This window comes from Pantherophis guttatus, chromosome 2 (assembly GCF_059756535.1).
Source record: "Pantherophis guttatus breed Tessera chromosome 2, ASM5975653v1, whole genome shotgun sequence".
Lineage (NCBI taxonomy): Eukaryota > Metazoa > Chordata > Lepidosauria > Squamata > Colubridae > Pantherophis > Pantherophis guttatus.
In genome coordinates, this window is record NC_142064.1 from 277,687,594 (window position 1) to 277,707,295 (window position 19,702).

Here is a 19,702-nt window from a genome sequence, read left to right on the forward strand (position 1 = left end):
ATCCCAGGGGGAGGAACTGCAGCTGGATCCTTTGGTCAACATGTTTTCTCTGGCCCTGCATTGCTGTCACAGAGAAAATCGAGCCTGTCATCAGGACTGGTGTTCTTTGCCTTATGATTATCAAAATCACCGTCATTTTCTCTTCTTAAAAAGAACCCCAGGGACCTTTGCCAAGATCGTCTTTAAGTTGAGCATCAACAAGAGCAGGTGATGTTTTCCATCCAAGGCTGCATAGACTGATTCCTCTTGTCTACTAATGCTGGATTTTGATCAAGGTCCAACTCAGGGGAAGAAGACTTAAGGTTTCTCCACTCCTATCCTCTCTGGAAAGGAATCAAAGGCTCAAGAGGTCTTGGAGAGCTTCTCCTCATCGTCCTAATCAGTTGTGAAGCCAGAAAATTCTTCTAATCCTCATCAGAAATGTTGCTGGTGTTTACCCTGCTTCTGCTGCTTCTACTACGGATAACCTGTGGGATGTGGAAGACCAAATGCTCCTTGACTTTGGAAGGGGGTATAACACAGCGTGTGCATGATTTCAAGTCAGCAGACTATATCCTTGGTGGGATTGCTTCTGAAAATATCATTCTGCGTCCATTTCACCATTTCAATGTGTCTCCCTCTACCCAAGGATACTTCCAGTGAGTCCAAAGGAGGGGGTGGAATTGCCTCTAGCTCATTCACTCCTGATTTCATCAATATCAATTATCCAACTTCTACTAGGGACTCCCTGCACTCATGGCTGCTTCTTAAATCTCCGGGAAAGACTTTGATGATCTATATATTTAGAGTTTTACAATGCACTACAGCAGCATTAGTGTTCTTCCTGAACTCTGAAATAACTCTGAATTGGAATGCCATGGGCATAATATAGCACGTAACCAATTCTGAAGGCATGATTAAAGCTCCCCGACTCTCTTATAGCCTGTATTTGAGTTCTGTTTCTAAGTTTGTCAATGTTCTTATTTCCTGGAAGTGACAAATTTTGGAGGCAGCAAGTCCAATGAGTTCAACTGATGCAACTCTTCAGTTTGCATCACAGCTTTTTTTGTACCTATCAGAAGGTAACTTCCCTACTGCTAAAATTGCTAAATAATCTCCATGACAACATCATCCATATATCGTCCCAATCTGACCCTACAAAGAGAAACATGGCTCATTATGGTTAGGAGAGTAGTTTGTAGTACAAACACTCTTCTTTTTTTTCTTTTTTTAGCTTTAATCAAAATATCTAAGGAGTGCTTAGACATTCAGGAAAGAGTTAACGGAAGGGCTAAAAGCAGAGGGGATTGGATTCAAATGTGTAGGAAGCCCCCCCCCTCCCCAGATTAAAATATTCTTTATTCTTAATATTAAAAAGAGGCAGGATAGAATATTTCCCCAAAAGGGAAATGGAGAAAAAATCTTAACAAAGGCAGAAAGCAGCCCTCGTCTTCCTGCTGAGGGAAAACAGCTTCAAACTAAGAAGCTTGGAGAGGCTGAGCTTTAGGAATGCAGATGTTTGTATCCTCCTATTTATAAACAAAATGCATTCAGTCATAAATTGTCCAGTCTGAGCTGACTAAGAATTAAGAATTCTAAGGGATTAAGAATTTACATTCTCCCACCCAAATTGTAAGGACAGGTTACAATTTACAGACCTTTAGGACATAATAGGATTAACCCACCACATTGAAATAGTAAAAGGCACAAGGCTCACTACATTGCACCACCCCCTGGAGCATCTCAATCACAAAACCCCAGAACCCTATAAAGATCCATCCACTCACTCAGCCATTTTGTCAGCAACCCCAGAAACATGCTGCTGTCACTGAAGTTTCTGGAAACCAAATAAACAGAGAACTTCTTTCCAACCTGCCAACCTCTATTTTATTTCCAATGTCTTTCTCCCAGCTTGGAACCGGACTGGATTTTTCTTCCTACAAATGTATATTAATTTTTAAAATTTTTCCCTTGACAAAATTCTAGTATATTACCATAAGTTAGCCATTTGTCTTTACTTATCATTTCTCTTTTATACAATTCATCTTGTGTCCTAAATGTATTTTCAGTCACAACCTAGGTTTCTATCAATTCTATATTCTTGATATGGCATATCTAACAAAATGGCTTTTAAAACATGCACTAATCTTATCTTTGTTGTACATAAATGTCCATGCCACCCAAATCTTTAAGTCATGTCCTTTTATTTCTCATGAACATCCACCTTTTCATTCAAATTAAACAAGCAATGAAGTATGATTTCAGATCAAGTAACCCCAGTCCTCCCCTTTCTTTCACATTCTGTAACACCTTATATTTAACTCATATTTTTTCTCCCTACTACACAATGTAGATGTATCTTTCTGCCATGTTTGAATGATACATCAGTTGTCAAAACAGATACTGTCTGAAATAAAAATAATTTTCACCAACAATGACAAATGTATTTTCTCCCATCCCAAAATATCTTTTTTTAACTTCGTTTCACATCTTTATGTAGTTACTTTGAAATAACATATGATTCATATTTGTTATTTAATACCAAAGTATTTTATCTTCTTCTCAATCTTAAAACCTGTTTTATTCATTCGTTCTGTTTTACCTTCTGTTTCTGTTTGGTTGTGAAACCTGCTAATAGACCAAATTATTTTAGTTTTCCCATTAGCACCCTGATTCCCTTTAATGGATCATCCAAAACCAGCCCCAAATCATCTGCAAAAGCTCTTAAATTGTACAGTAAGTCTCTTTTTAATGGTTTTCATGAATAAATTCTTGTAAAATCATTGTCATTAGAAATAAAGCTTAGCAGTACTTAATGTCCATATAGCAGAGGTAGGTTTCAGCAGGTTCTGACCAGTTCTGGAGAACCGGTAGCAGAAATTTTGAGTAGTTCAGAGAACCGGTAGTAAAAATTCTGACTGGCCCTGCCCCCATCTATTCTCTGCCTCCCAAGTCCCAGATGATTGGGAGGAAATGGAGATTTTACAGTATCCTTCCCCTGCCATGCCCACAAAGCCACGCTCACAAAACCATGCAATGCCCACAAAGCCACACCCACAGAACTGGTAGTAAAAAATTTTGAACCCACCACTGCCATATAGGCTACATTTTATCCATGTAAGCGAATCCTTTGCTTCCTAGCCACTCAACATTCATTCATTCCTGTCATTTATTTATGGGGAGCAGCTATGCGGAGAACAAGGGAGTTATCTTCTGATCGCTCTTTTATTTGGAGAGATTTCAGGGGCTAGTACTAGCACTCAGAGCTCCCATCTCCATTGCAATGATGTCCCCCTTCCTTCAAAAATGTCTAGTCTGCCATAGATTTCACTGGAAACTCCCAGAAGCAGAGAATATATTATGACACAGAAGCTAAATGGAGTATGATAGTGTGATCGTATTTCTTTTTGCAGGGCAGAAGCAAGAAATATATGGCATCTCCTTTCCTTCATGTTCACCATCCAAGAGATCAACCAGAATCCAAGTATCTTATCGAATATCACTTTGGGCTACAACCTCCATGATATTTATTGCAGCGAAGAAATGACTTCTGAAGCCTTGCTTGACCTTCTTTCTTTTGGACAAGCCAATATTCCAAATTATATGTGTGGAGGCGAGGAGAATCTGCTGGTTGTTCTTGATGAGACAGACTCTGACATCTCCATCCAGATTTCGACCCTCTTAGGCATCTACAAAATACCACAGGTAAAGCTGGGAAAACTGAAAACTATCCATTTCTCCCTTAATATTCCACCTGAAAACTCAATGCGTAGCAAACAATGTAATAGTGTGCAGTTAGAAAGTTACAAGGATCCATTAAGGTTGTAAGCAGTGGTGGGTTTCAATTTTTTTTTTACTACCAGTTCTGTGGGTGTGGCTTGGTAGGTGTGGCATGGCTTGCTGGGCGTGGCTTGGTGGGCATGGCAGGAGAAGGATACTGTAAAATCTCCATTCCCACCTCACTCCAGGGGAAGATTACTGCAAAATCCCCATTTCCTCCTGTTCAGCTGGGACTTGGGAGGCAGAGAATAGATGGGGTGGGCCAATCAGAATTTTTATTACCGGTTCTTCGAACTACTCAAAATTTCCGCTACCGGTTCTCCAGAACTGGTCAGAACCTGCTGAAACCCACCTCTGGTTGGGTAACCTGCCTGTAATTCAGAGGTGGGATTCACTTATCTTCCCTACCAGTACAGAAATGTGAGTGCACACGCCACCTCTGCGCATGCGAATGGCTTTTAATGCGCAGTAGTTGTGTATTACATCCGGGCAGGCGGGCAGAGCCTCCCGCAGTCAGTTTGCGCAATCCGGACAGAACCGGCTGAATCCCACCACTGCTGTAATTTTGTCATTTGTATGGACTTATGTTGCTAGAGTGTTTTTACAGGTTTAACGTGACTCATCTGCAACCCCTTCTTTTCATTTAATCCCTTCTTTTCATTCCAGATATCTTATGCTTTTGTTTCTCAAGTGTTGAGCAATAAAGACATGTTCCCGTTTTTTTACCGGATGCTGCCTGAAGAAGGAATCCAATATTTAGGGATGGTCAAACTCCTCCTTTATTTCAGGTGGACCTCCACCGGCCTCATTGCTCCAGACACAGACAAAGGAGAGGTGTTTCTGAAAACGTTGACGCCGCTCCTGGAAACGAAAGGCATTTGTGTCCTTTTCTCACTAACCCTCTCAGGGATAAATCGGTACAAAGCGGATATCCCTTCTGATATCTTTCTCAAGTGGAAACAAATCAATGTATATATTTTCTTGGTGGAGACACAGTCTGGTTTCTTTACAATGCGTCTTATAGAAAATCTCTTTGAGGAGGAAATAAAGCCTAAACAAGGGAAAATCTGGATCATTACAGCAATGAGAAATATCATCCTTGACTTGAAGTATTCTTCTCTGTCTTTCCAGTACACCTATGGCTTTTTTTCTTTCTACATCCAGACCAAAAATAAGATAAAATATGATGACATGGCTCTCTTCTTTGCTTCAATGGACTGGTATGTTTATCGATCATTTCGGTGTTCGTATTCAAAACATGTCTTGTCCGTGAATGGCTGGATCAGATGCAGAGAGAGAGAGAAGCTGAGGTCTTTGCCCCAGGAGCAGATTGAAAGGGTGCTTTCCCTCAATGGCTACCGCCTCTACCACACCATCTGGGCAGTGGCCCATACCTTAAACGCTGCCTATGCCTCCAGATCCAAGTGGAGGAGGAGGAAAAGTGGGAAGGAGTCAGGAATTCAAACGCTGCAGCCTTGGCAGGTATTTTGTTTTCATCTCTGATTTCTCTATCTAATGCCCGGGTCGGCAACCTTAAACACTCAAAGAGCCACAAAGGTCCTAACCGGAAGCCCCCCATTCAATTCTGGAGCCGATCAGAAGTCCAGTTCCCCCACCATAGAGTCTCCTCCTAATATGGCATCCTTCTTCCTCTACCTGTCCTAACCGAAAGCCTTATCAAATTGGGGAGCTGACCGGTGACAGGGAGCAGCAGCAGAGGGATGAAAGAGCCACATGTGGCTCCAGAGCCGCAGGTTGCTGACCCCTGATCTAATGTAATCATCACTTTGCAAATAGTGGAAGGTGAAATGCTTTGTTGTTTGCAATAAAGGAAAATATTGATAACAAAATAACCAATTTTGTTGTATACATGATGTACAATGACAATAAAGGCTATACTATATTTGTAGCTCAGGGTTGAAATAGCAGTAGCACTTAGACTTATATACCGCTTCACAGTGCTTTACAGCGGTTTACAGAATCAGCCCATTGCCCCCAACAATCTGGGTCCTCATTTTACCGACCTCGGAAGGAGGGAAGCCTGAGTCAACCTTGAGCCTGGTGAGATTTGAACTGCCAAATTGCAGGCAACCAGTAGTCAGCAGAGGTAGCCTGCAGTATAGCACTCTAACCATTGCACCACCACAGCTCATGGAAATGAAAGGTCCTTGGTGCTCTCTGAGCTTGGTTATTTTCTTGCAGACATTTCATTATCCAAACTAGGTAACATCACTGGCAGATTAGCACTGAGGATGTTACTAGTTTGGGTAATGAAACATCAGCAAGAAAATAACCAAACTCAGAGAGCACCAAGGACGCTTTGCTGTTTACCCTGAAAAACCAGGGTATTTGAGAAGAATATACATAATTTTCACTGGCTTGCTCTGAGCCTTCTTGCTCCCTTAAGAAATGGCTTGTTGGCACCTTCTGGTCTTCACCATGGCACATTTTGCCAAGGGCCAAGTGCCACCTGTCCTTTGTGGGGTCTAGGACAACTTCAGTGGTAGGATTCAACAATTTTTACTAACGGTTCTGTGGGCATGGCTTGGTGGGCGTGGCAGGGGAAGGATACTGCAAAATCCCCATTCCCACCCCTCTCCAGGAGAAGGATACTTGTTGTGACTCCAACACCCGAGCCTGTCCTCATGGAGGAAGAGGACTCAGAAGGTGAGGGGGAGGAATTGACAAGGCCTCCCTCTCCAGGACCCTCCTCTCTGGTAATGCCTCAGGTTCCATCCGAAGGCCAGGAGGAACAGCCTGGGGTGGGCCAGGAGGAAGACATTTCGGAGCACCCATTGATAGAGAGTGATAATGATGAATCCTGGCTTGTCAGAGGGAGAAGCGTGCGCAGCAAAGGAAGAGGCGTGGGAGGGCCAGGGATTGAGCTGAGTCACTGAACCATGCCCCACAAGGGATAAAAGGGGGTGTGATTGCTCGGCAGGCTTTGTGACAGACAAAAGTTTAAACTCTAAAGAGTCACATCGTGAATCCTACACTTCGGCTCAGATATATTTTGGACTAAACTCTTGTGGATAATTTGTCGCTCTGGAAACGGACTGCAGATAAGGCCTCTCCTGCTTTTTTTTTTATTTTTTTTTTAATTTGATTTATATTTATATGCTTCTCCGGAGACTCAGGGCGGCTTACAGTGCGTTAAGCAATAGCCTTCATAGTTTTGTATATTTTATACAAAGTCAGCTTATTGCCCCCACAAACTGGGTCCTCAATTTACCTACCTTAGAAAGGATGGAAGGCTGAGTCAACCTTGAGCCTGGCAAGATTCGAACTTACTTTAATTGCAGACAGCTGGTGTTAAATTACAGTGCTTAGTCTGCAGAGCTATCCAATTAGTACTTTTGGGAGTACTAATTGGACTTGGCAGGCGTTTTACAGTTAGCTGCCAGAACTCTCGTCTGCCAGGAATTCTGGTCTGTTTATACAATAAATTATTGGCAGGCGTGTTTGATACTGCATTTGTCTGTGTGAGGACGGGGGACAGAACAATACTGCAAAATCCCCATTCCTTCCCCACTCCTGGGGGAAGTATACTACAAAATCCCCATTCCTTCCCCACTCCTGGGGGAAGTATACTACAAAATCCCCATTCCCTCCCCACTCCTGGGGAAGGTTACTTCAAAATCCCCATTCCCTCCCCACTCCTAGGGAAGGTAACTGCAAAATCCCCATTCCCTCCCCACCCCACTAACCTGCTTTCCATCTCCGTTCTCCTGTGCAGGGCAAAAAAAGAAGACCTAGCTGATCAGCTGGGACTCAGGAGGCAGTAAATAGGTCGGAGGGGTGGGGGTGGCACCAGCCATGCCAAGTCATCCAGAGGTAGTATTTGCCAATTCTCTGACCTCCTCAAAATTTCCATTACTGGTTTACCAAAACCGGTCAGGACTGGCTGAATACCACCTCTGGACGACCTGGCATGGCAAACTCACTGTGGGACAACACACTACGGGACAAGAGTTACACTAATATCAAAGAAATGGTGGAACATACCTTCTAAAATTTGTCATTCTAGCTACATCCTTTTCTACAAAATTCTCAATTTTACAACAACTCCATAGAGAGTGTATACCTAAGTAAGGACGGAGAGCTGATAGCTGACTTGGACATTATCTACTGGGTGAAGTTTCCCAATAAATCTGTCAATCAAGTCGTCTTTGGGAGCGTAGAGAGACAGGGATCCTTGGAGTCCGAGTTGATTATCAAGGAGGATGCCATCGTGTGGCCAAAATGGCTGAACCAGGTGAGAACATCACTTCTACACATACCCCATCATTGCCAGCAGCATTCTGGCAGTGGATTGTAGGACAACACAATACAGCATCTGAATATCTTTTCCAATTCCTTCATTGCTCCCTTACCAACGGTGATATATTTCTTGACTGCTGGTTTCTTTAATCTAAAAGGTAGAATCTATCCAACACTTTAAAATCTTTATTGTCATTCTTACAGTCGGTTATTGTATTGTCATAGTTTGGTCACCTTTAATGTTTGTCCTGTTGTTACAGTGTTCCTTATTTTTTATTCTTCTCTTCTCTTCTCTTCTCTTCTCTTTTCTTCTCTTCTCCTCTCTTCCCTTCCTTCCTTCCTTCCTTCCTTCCTTCCTTCCTTCCTTCCTTCCTTTTTCAATTATTCACTGTACATTACAAATAAGGTCTCATGTTCTGCCAGCATTGATCATTCAGAACCTTTTGAGATTCGTTTTAGAAGTTTTGCCCAAGTTTTTCGTTTGTTTGTCTGTTTTGTGCCTACGAGTCAGTGTTGACTCCTGGAGAAGTCCCTGCAGTTTTCTTGGCAAGACTTTCAAAAGTGGCTTGCCATTGCCTAGGGCTGAGAGAGAGGAACTGGCCTAAGGTCACCCAACTGGATTTGTGCTTAAAGAGGGATCTTGGATCTCATGGTCTCCTGGTTTAAATGCAGATGCTTTAACCACTACCCCACACTGGTTCTTGCCCTAACATAGAGCTTAAAAATCAACCAAGAGGAACCCAAAGGGGAATAATGGAGAGAGGAGATTAATTGAGAAGCCATTGGCAGTTATTCCATTTGAAGAGTTAGTGTTGAATACCGATTTTTAGTTAAACCAAGTTTAGTTTCCTTTCCTTAGATGCAGAACCCCAAGACCCATTCATTAATATCTCTTTTTATCTATTTAGTCCATGCCCCCTTCCAGGTGTGTTGAAAGCTGCTATCCCGGATGGGTCAAGCTAGTTCCAGAAGGAGATCCAGTCTGCTGCTACAAGTGTGTTCTTTGTGCAGATGGGACCATCTCCATTCAGGAAGGTGGGAATTCTAGAGAAGTGGGGTTTCAGTCAATCCTATTACCCATCTCTGCATCCTCATTTCTGTGCCCAATTGGTGGTTGTATGAAAGTGTGGCCCCAAGTATAACATCATGAGAACATGGAGTATGGAGATGAAGTCACTGTGCAAAGTTGTTGATGAAGATTCTCTGTCTATCCAGGTAGACCTGTCTGGAAGTTGAGTCGTGGCAACTGGACTTCTTTTCTTGTCGCTTTGAAACATTTCACTGCTTGTCCAAGTAGCTTCTTCGGTGTGAGCAAGTTGGCTAGAGGGACCCCATATTTGTCTTCCGGTGTGGTTTCATTTATCACCTAATCTGAATAGGCTCAGATTAGGACTCAGCTTTATCCAGATCTGAATAAAACTTGTGACTCAGCAAGAATTGGACTCTGCCTCTTTGTTTGTTCCAGGCCAGGTCAAGTATTCCTGCTTAACAAGTAGGCAGAGAGTCATTGGGATGTAAGTAAGCCTGGATAGCTCAGCAGACTAATGCATTGTAATTCAGCTCCAGCTGTCTGCAATGTCTGCAATTAGTAAGTTCGAATCTTGCCAGGGTCAAGGTTGACTCAGCCTTCCATCCTTTCTAAGGTAGGTAAATTGAGGACCCAGTTTGTGGGGGCAATAAGCTGTATTTGTATATTTTTGTAAAAAAATATACAAAAGTATGAAGGCTATTGCTTAATGGATTGTAAGCCGCCTTGAGTTTCCGGAGAAGGGCAGCATATAAATCAAATTTTTTTAAAAAAATGTTCCAATTCCTAAATCCCCTAAAAGTCATTAAGTGTGGCATCCCTGGTGAACATGTGAAGTGGTCTTAAACTTCCTGGGAACTGAGGAAAGAACAGCATAAATAATTGGGGACAGGTTGTGCCTGAGGCCTCCTTAGTTTTTTCTAAAGCTAGTTTAGTCATCTGGCATCTCTTTTTCCATGTGGAGCTCTAATCTGTTTTAGAATAAAATAGAATAAGAGAGTTGGAAGGGACCTTGGAGGTCTTCTAGTCCAACCCCCTGCCCAGGCAGGAAACCCTACACCACTTCAGACAAATGGTTATCCAACATTTTCTTAAAAATTTCCAGTATTGGAGCATTCACAACTTCGCAGGCGAATTGTTCCACTTATTAATTGTTCTAACTGTCAGGAAATTTCTCCTTAGTTCTAAATTGCTTCTCTCCTTGAGTAGTTTCCACCCATTGCCTCTTGTCCTGCCCTCAGGTGCTTTGGAGAATAGCTTGACTCCCTCTTCTTTGTGGCAGCCCCTGAGATATTGGAACACTGCTATCATGTCTCCCCTAGTCCTTCTCTTCATTAAACGAGACATACCCAGTCCCTGCAACCGTTCTTCATATGCTTTAGCCTCCAGTCCCCTAATCATCTTTGTTGCTCTTCTCTGCACTCTTTCTAGAGTCTCAACATCTTTTTTTACATCGTGGCGACCAAAACTGAATGCAATATTCCAAGTGTGGCCTTACCGAGGCATTATAAAGTGGTATTAACACTTCACGTGATCTTGATTCTATCCCTCTGTTTATGCAGCCTAGAACTGTGTTGGCTTTTTTGGCAGCTGCTGCACACAGCTGGCTCTTATCTAAATGGTTGTCCACTAGGACTCCAAGATCCCTCTCACAGTTACTACTATTGAGCAAGGTACCACATATACGGTACCTGTGCATTTTGTTTTTCTTTTTTTTTATTGAAAAGTTTTTTTTTTATAAACAAGCATACATACAATATATAATCAATTAATCAGTATATCATCTGAATACATATTTTTTCCTCTTACTCCTCCAATACTTATCATATCTTGATATTATCATTTCATTTGTTGTAACATTTTCCCCACATTTACTTTTATATTTATACCTTTATCTATTCAACAATTTTATCCCAACCCAGCCCTCCCCCCTCCCCACCCCCACCCTGACTTCCCAGAGCAAAAACAGGGTATAACATTTAACAAGCAAAAGCTAAAATATACTAACCTACTACAAAGTTTAAAACTCCCTCACACTCTTTAACTCCTCTTTTACAAATTCATCAACCTCCCTTTTGTAAATTCTCAAAATCAACTGGGTTAAATTCTTTCTTCCTGAATATAAAAGCCTTTTTCTTGGTATGTAATCCAATAACTTTAACAATATTACAAACTTTAACAAACACTGATAAGTTTCATTTTCATCCCTCAAACACCTTTCTTTTTCAACATTGCTCCCTAATAAGATTCTAAATTAAACATTTATCCTCTTTATTCCTTCATAAACCAATTATCAATTTCTAACTATTCAGCATTAAAAATTCTAAATTAAACATTTTAAAACTTTAAACATTTTATCACCTACACCTTTTAAAATAGTATAATCTTATATTAAACATTTTAAAAACCTCTTAATGCATCAATAAGACCTTCTTAATTCATTTCTCAAAATATAAATTTCAAAACCTTCAGGAAACTATCCCTTAAATTTTTAATTAACTATTTCTATCTTTTTTCCAGTCCTTCTTCCTCAATCAACATTGCTCTCTAATAAAATTCTAAATTAGACATTTATCCTCTTTAATCCTTCATAAAATTAAACATTTTAAAACTTTAAACATTTTATCTCATATACCTTCTTAAAATACTATAATCTTATGTTAAACATTTTTAAAATCTCTTAATACATCAATAAGACATTAAGTCATTTCTCATAATATAAATTTCAAACCCTTCAGAAAGGTATCCCTCAAATTTTTAATTAGCCATTTTAATACCTCGATAGCTCTTAAAAAGCTATCATTTTTACCTCGATAACTCTTAGAATAAATTTTAAAAATACAAATTTAATTAAGCTTCTCAACCTATTGCCAAAATACTCCCCCCAAAAAAGTAATCTTCAGTTCTTCCCTTCTTTCTGTATTTTTTCCAGTCCTTTTTCTTCGATAATTCTTTCTTCTTCAGCATTGCTCCTTTCTTCAACATTGCTCCTCCCCCTGCTTTTATTTTCGAAAATTTTTGAGTATAGATTTGAGGCTGATGCATCTTTGGAAATTGTTCTCTTCTAAAAGTTATCTCCTTCAATCCATAACCTCCATTTCGACTCTTCCTGCTTATATAATCAGTCACTTCCTTCCTTGAAACAGTCTGCGGGAAAGAGTCTATTTGCTGCTTTTCAGTTAACTGCATAGAAGCTTCTGCCAAAACCTCTGTCAGTGTGCTAACTTCCATCGTGATCCTGACATCTTCTTTTCCCTGCTCCAAAATCGAAATAAGTTGATTTCCTTCCCCTTTTCCAGCCAGCAAAACATTGTTGTTCTCCAGATTATAATTTTGAATAGTTCTTTCAATTGATTCTAATATAACAGAAGTATAAAAATTTAAGAGTTCTTGTAAAACCTCTACAGTCACAACTTGTGAATTTGCTGGCTCATATAATAATGATCCTCCATCGTTGATGTCAGCCATATTTCAATTTCCAGTTTAAATTTATTCAGCTATCAGGTCAATAAGTCCAATAATTTTCCACACAATTTAGAAGTATAAAGTAGTTAGAGTCAGCACCATAGTCTTTTTCAATCCACTAACACTTTAAATCTTTTTCTTGCCACGTAATCCAGTAGCTTTTACAATGTTGCAGCTTTAACGATCACTTTCACTAGTAAGTGAAAACGCCCTTAAGCGCCATCTTTCTTCCTTTTCTTTTCAACGGAGTTAAAGTTTAATACTTGCATTTTCTGTTCTCCTGATTTTGCTCTGCCACCATCCAGGTTCAAATTTTCTCACAATCCTTAAAATTGCTCTGCTGGTGTGGTCGCGACCCTTTGTTCTGCATAAAGCAGAATCGTCCCGGATCCGGAGCACTGAAGGGCTTTCAGGGAGCTCTCACCCTGCAAACCCCAGGCTTAAAAAAAAAAGCCTGGGGGTCTAGGGGAGCTCTACCCAGACCCTTCTGCTCTTCTCTCCCCCCTTTTCCCTGGGGGAGAGTTTCGAGCCGCTAGAATAGCTGATTTTCGCTGCTCTAGCGGCAAATGGAATCACGGGGCTGGAGCTCCTGAAGGAGCATCCATTCGGGGAACGCGGAGCCACCGGAAGTCATGCATTTTGTTTTTCTTGCCTAAATGTAGCACCTTGCTTTTTTCACTGTTGAATTTCATTTTGTTAGATAGCGCCCAATATTCAAGTCTGTCAAGATATTTCTGTATCTTGAGCCTATCTCCTGGAGTGTTGGCTATTCCTGCCAGCTTGGTGTCATCTGAAAATTTGATGAGCTCCCCATCTATCCCCTCGTCCAAGTCATTGATGAAGATGTTAAAGAGCACTGGGCCTAAAACAGACTCCTGGGGTACTCCACTGCATACTTCCCTCCATGCAGATGCAGTTCCATTGAGGACTACACGTTGAGTGCGGTTGGTCAGCCAGATACGAATCCATCTGGTGTGATGCTGTCTAACCCACATTTTTCTACTTTATCTAGTAGTAGATTATGGTCTACTTTATCAAATGCTTTACTGAAGTCCAAGTAAATTATATCGACAGCATTCCTCTGGTCCACTCATTTTGTCACTTTGTCAAAGAATGCAATATTAGTCTGGCATGATTTGTTTTTGACAAACTCATGTTGGCTTTTGGTTATTACTTGGTTTGCTTCTAGGTGTGAGCCTTAGCTTTCCTCACTTCATTTTTACAGGCTCGGGCTATTTGCTGATATTCTGCCTTAGTTATTTGCCCCTCTTTCCACCTTTTATACTTGTCATACTTGTCCTTTTTTTTTTTTTAATAGACTTTATTGAGATTTTTTGCAGAACAAAAAGGAAATAAATGAGAAAAAAACAAACAAACAAACAAACAAACAAACAAAACAATCATTCAAACAATAACGTAGAACACATAAATATAATAAACATTTTCAATTTGTATCGGATATGCAGTGTTTTAACTATTTACATAAATAATACTTGTTGATATTTTGACTCACTTTTAACCAATATTTAACACACCTTTGATCTTTCTTCCATTTTATCATGCAACCACTTGTACCACCTTTCCCACACCATATAGTATACTGACTTTTCATCATTTAATTCATAAGTTAATTTAGTCATCTCTGCGCACTCGAGTATTTTCTTAATTGTAAGCTCTTCTGGTGGTTGAATTTTCTCTTTCCAAAACTGTGCGTATGCCAATCTAGCGGCTGTAATTATATGGATCATTAAATGTGTCATTTCCTTTCTATATGGCTTCTTTATTATTCCCAGGAGGAAAATCTCTGGTGTTAGTTCAATATCTTCCCCAATTATTTCGTGTAACCATCTCCTGATCTTACTCCAATATCCTTTCGCTTCCGGGCATGTCCACCACATGTGAAAGAAGGTGCCTTGGCCATGGCCGCATTTCCAACAATTGGGATGTATATTGGGATATATCTTCGCTAGTCTGGCCGGGGCTAGGTACCTCCTATGAAACATTTTGTAATGATTTTCCTTATATGCCACCACTCTAGTCAATTTAAGATTTCTATTCCATGCCTCCTCCCATTCCCCGAAATTTATATTGCACCCTATATTTTTCTCCCATGCAATTATTTGATTCTTTGTAACATCTTCAAACTTCTCATCGCTTAACAGATAATTGTATAATTTTGCCAGAATCTTTTTATTTGTTCCCATCAGAACTTTATCCAATCCATTTGGTCCCGGTTCTGGACCGTATTGTTCTTTGTCCCTCTGATATCTGGATTTTACTTGTGAGTAGGTCCACCAATCTAAGGTTATTCCTTGCTCTCGTAAGGTATCATTTGGTTTAAGCCTCCCTCCTTCGTCTAGAATATCTTTATATCTGGCCATTTTCTCCCTCTCCCACCTATTTGGGTGAGTCAGGGCCTCCATCGTTGAGAGCCAATTTGGGATTTTCTTGTAGTGTTTTTGTCTGATCTGGGTCCATGTTTGTATCAAGGAATCTCTAATTTTATGTCTATGGAAATATGTCTTCTTTTTCTTCTCCATTTCCCAGATGTGGGCGTGCCAGCCTTTTTGCAAGTCATGGCCTTCTAGAGTAAGAATTCTCGCATTTTCCAGGGTGATCCAATCTCTTATCCAAACTAGCTTGGCTGACCTATAGTATGTTTCCCAATCCGGGAGTCCAAATCCACCTATGTCTCTTTTGCCTCTTAAAATTTTAATGGAAAATCTCGGTTTTTTCCCCTCCCATATAAATTCTCTAATGATTTTGTCTAATTCTAGAAAGAATTTTTTATCTAAATTTATTGGTATATTTTGGAATAGAAATAATATTCTGGGGAGGATGTTCATCTTAATTGTGGCTATCTTGCCCAAAAGTGATAATCTTATTTTTTTCCAGTTATCTAGGTCTTGTTTTATTTTTCTGATTAGGGGAATATAGTTATCGTCTTTCAGAGTCGAACATCTTGATGTAATCCAAATTCCTAAGTATTTAATTTTTTTGGCAACCTGTAGTCCTAATACTTCTTCTATCTCGTTTTGCTGACTCTCAGTTATGTTCTTAATCAATACTTTAGTTTTATTTGTGTTCAATATGAAGCCTGCCACCTCTCCATATTTACTTAATTCCTCCAATACTTTAGGTCCCGACTCTATAGGGTCTTCAAGGATTAGGGCAACGTCATCTGCAAATGCTTGTGTCTTATAAGTCTCCTTCCTGATCTTGAATCCTTTTATTTCATCGTTAGCTCTAATTTTCCGTAGAAGGACTTCTAGGGCCAGAATGAACAATAGAGGGGATAGGGGACAGCCTTGCCTTACTCCCTTACTAATTTGGAATGTTTTAGTCCTATCCCCATTCACCAGGATACTTGCCTTTTGGTTGTTATAGATGGATTTGATCATCATTTCAAAATTTGTTCCGAATTTCATAATCTCAATTTGTTTAATCATAAATTTCCAATTTAGGTTGTCAAATGCCTTTTGAGCATCGACAAAAATCAGAGCCATCTGTTTTCCGGGGTGTTCCTCATAGTACTCTAGCGTATCTAGCACAATTCTCATGTTATCCCTAATTTGTCTCCCCGGTAAAAATCCGTTCTGGTCTTTATATATCCAATTATTTAAAATCTTTTTCATTCTTTCCGCAATTATGCCCATGAATAGTTTGTAGTCCGTATTTAGAAGCAAAATTGGTCTGTAATTTTGAATTTGTTTTAGGTCGGCACCTTCTTTCGGGACGAGTGTGACATGCGCCTCTTTCCATGACTCTGGAATTTTATGGTCCAACAGTGCATCATTAAAAATTTCTACTAATTTCGGTTGGAGTATTTCTTCTAATTTTTTATATATTTCCCCTGGAAATCCGTCAGGTCCTGGGGCTTTATTGTTTTTCAATTTGGAGAGGGCTATTTTTAATTCTTCAATTGTAATCTTTCTATTAAGCATTTCTTTCTCTTCATCAGTTATTTGTGGGAGTTCTGCTTTTATCAAATACTTTTCTATTTTGTCATCCGATGTCTCCCCTTCTTTATATAGAGATTCGTAATATTCTCTCACCCTATCTCGTTTTTCTTCCTCGTTAGTCAATAATTTGCCCTTAGAGTCCTCTAAAGTATGGATTATTCCCCTTTCATTTTCCTTTTTTAATTTATAGGCCAGCCACCTCCCTGATTTGTTAGTGTTCTCAAAAAGATATTGTTTCGTTCTTTTCATTCTTTGTGCTAACTCTTCTTGCTCCATGATATTTACTTTATGTTTCCACATCATCCAATTTTCTTTGGCTGCTTCATCTTCTGGATCATCTTGGAGTTTTCTTTCTGCTTCTCCTATATGATTTAAATAGTCTTCCAGGGTCTTCCTTTCTTGTTTATTTTTATGAGCGGTGTATGAAATCACAACTCCTCTCAGGTAGGCCTTCATTGTATCCCAAACTATTGCACGGGATGTGCCTTTATTTTCATTTTCCTTGAAAAAGAAATTTATTTCTTCTTTGAATTTTTGTATACAGTCCTTGTCGCCCAGTAATTTAGCATTGAACCTCCACCTCCGTTGGTATTTTCTCTGAACAGGCTTCCATCTAATCTCCAATGGATTATGGTCTGCCCAATCGTTTGGGTTAATTACAGCTGTTCCAATTTCTAACCCCAAACTCCTACTGACCCATGCCATGTCAATTCTAGACCACGACTTTTGTGGGTTTGAAAAGAAGGTATATTGTCTGTCATTTGGGTGCAAGGTACGCCAGATGTCAATTAGATCCAATTCATCAACTAACTCAAAAAAAGCTCTCGGTAAATTTGTCCTTTTATTTTTTTTTACTTTATTGCTCTTGTGGTCCTTCTCCGGATCCACGATGCCATTAAAATCCCCTACCATACAGATTTCATTATATGCCATTTTCACTAATTGTTCGTGAAGTTTCTTAAAAAATTCTCCCTGTTTTTTATTCGGGGCATAAATGCCCACTAATAATACCTTGGAATTCCCTCTCTTAATTTCAACCATAAGGATTCTACCCTTTGTATCTTTGAATTTCAATTCTGCTTCAATTCCTTTTTTTACGTAAATAGCCACCCCCCTCTTCTTTTTCTCTGCCAGCGAATCAAATGTTTGACCAAATTTTTTATATTCTAGACATTTACTTTCTTCTTTTTTTATGTGTACCTCTTGTAAACACATTATATCAACATTTTGTTTACCTAGTTTTGTTAATATTCTTTTCCTCTTTTTATATTCATTTAGTCCATTAACATTTACAGATATTAGCTTCAAGTCATTCATCTCTATACCCCTATCTGATTATTGGTTCTTGTTTGTTTCTTACGGCCCTTACTGGTCTTGCTTTCTTCTCTTTGGCTTCTTCTTCTTCTTCTGTCTTCTCCTCTACACTTGCTTCGTTTGTGTTCTGTTGGTGTAGGGCTTCCTCCCCCACTACTGCTATTTCTAGTTCTTCCTTGCTCCCCTGCTCTTCTTCCACACCTCTTAACTGGTCAAGGAAGTCTTGTGCTGTACTCAGGCTTTCTATTTTTATTTTTCTTCCTTGCCAGGTTATTAGCATCCCTTCTGGGAGAAGCCACCTAAATAGTATCTTTCTTTTATTCAACTGTATGGCCAATACTTTATCTAGTAGTAGATTATGGTCTACTTTATCAAATGCTTTACTGAAGTCCAAGTAAATTATATCGACAGCATTCCTCTGGTCCACTCATTTTGTCACTTTGTCAAAGAATGCAATATTAGTCTGGCATGATTTGTTTTTGACAAACTCATGTTGGCTTTTGGTTATTACTTGGTTTGCTTCTAGGTGTGAGCCTTAGCTTTCCTCACTTCATTTTTACAGGCTCGGGCTATTTGCTGATATTCTGCCTTAGTTATTTGCCCCTCTTTCCACCTTTTATACTTATCATACTTGTCCTTTTTGTCTTTGTCTAATCTGTATTGCTGGGAGTCAATACGGATTCCAGTCAAAAAGAATAAGTTCTTATTCTTGTCCTTTGCAGATTCAGAGCAATGCATCAGATGTCCAAACAATCTCTATCCAAACGAAGATCAAGATCGATGTATCCCTAAGATTACAGTCTTCTTCCATTACAGAGAAACTTTGGCCATCATCATGGTTTCCTTTGCTTTATTCTTATCCTTAATCACTGGGTTCATTTTAGGAATCTTTATTAAATATTTGGAGACCCCGATAGTCAAAGCCAATAACCGGGACGTTTCCTACATCATCCTCACTTCCCTCCTGCTTTCCTTCTTGTCCACTTTTCTCTTCATTGGGCGGCCGAGCAAAGCCACTTGCCTCCTCCGACAAACAGCCTTCAGCATCATCTTCTCAGTGGCTGTCTCTTCCATCCTGGCCAAAACGATCACGGTGGTGCTGGCTTTCCTGGCCACAAAGCCAGGGAAGAGGATGAACAGATGGCTTGGGAAGAGTTTTGCCAACTCCATTATCCTTTCTTGTTCTGCTGTCCAGATAATCATTTGCTCCATCTGGCTCAGTGTCTCTCCACCTTTTCCTGACTCTGACATGCACTCCCAACCCAGAGAGATCACCCTGCAATGCAATGAAGGCTCTGTCGCCATGTTTTATGTTGCCCTTGGGTACATGGGCTTCCTGGCCGCCATCTGCTTCACGGTGGCTTTCCTGGCCAGGAATCTGCCTGGGGCCTTCAATGAAGCCAAGCTGATCACCTTCAGCATGCTGGTCTTCTGCAGCGTTTGGGTGTCCTTTGTGCCAGCCTATCAGAGCACCAAGGGGAAGTCCATGGTGGCTGTGCAAGTCTTCTCCATCTTGGCCTCCAGCGGTGGTCTGTTGGTCTGCATCTTCTTCCCCAAGTGCTACATTATCATCCTAAGGCCTGATCTGAATACAAAAGATCACCTGACCACAAAAAGGAAAGATGGCACCTGAATCTGAAATATTTATTCTGAAGAAGAAATACTCCTTCGAAGTTAAATGCTGCTAAAATAAACAATTCCGTTTTGTTTTCATTATAGAACTCTAGAGAAGAAGTCGTCAAATATGCTGAGCTGGCTAACAACCATTTATTTCCTCTTACTATTTACTTTGAATTTTCATCTTTTAACATTTATTTATTTATTATTTATTTATTTAATCAAATTTATATGCCGCCCTTCTCCCGAAGGACTCGGGGCGGCTCACAGAAATAAAAAGCATCGCACAATAAAATAA

The 19,702-nt window shown here is 40.0% G+C and overlaps 1 protein-coding gene across 1 annotated transcript; it reads left to right on the forward strand.

The window, feature by feature from the left end:
* Positions 1-420: 420 nt before the first annotated feature.
* On the forward strand, positions 421-19,420 carry LOC132712334 (vomeronasal type-2 receptor 26-like). Its single transcript, XM_087885326.1, has 6 exons — positions 421-638; positions 3,393-3,684; positions 4,426-5,241; positions 7,787-8,014; positions 8,928-9,054; positions 18,510-19,420. The coding sequence occupies exons 1-6, from the start codon at positions 421-423 to the stop codon at positions 19,418-19,420; spliced, it is 2,592 nt and encodes an 863-aa protein (XP_087741452.1).
* The last annotated feature ends 282 nt before the right edge of the window (positions 19,421-19,702 follow it).

What these genes read in the sequence shown, in the direction of transcription:
- LOC132712334 (XM_087885326.1), top strand. Translation starts at nt 421, where the DNA reads ATGTTGCTGGTGTTTACCCTGCTTCTGCTGCTTCTACTACGGATAACC. An exon ending in TCTACCCAAGGATACTTCCA is followed by an intron (nt 639 to 3,392) that starts GTGAGTCCAAAG and finishes TTCTTTTTGCAG; the next exon opens with GGCAGAAGCAAGAAATATAT. An exon ending in GCATCTACAAAATACCACAG is followed by an intron (nt 3,685 to 4,425) that starts GTAAAGCTGGGA and finishes TTTTCATTCCAG; the next exon opens with ATATCTTATGCTTTTGTTTC.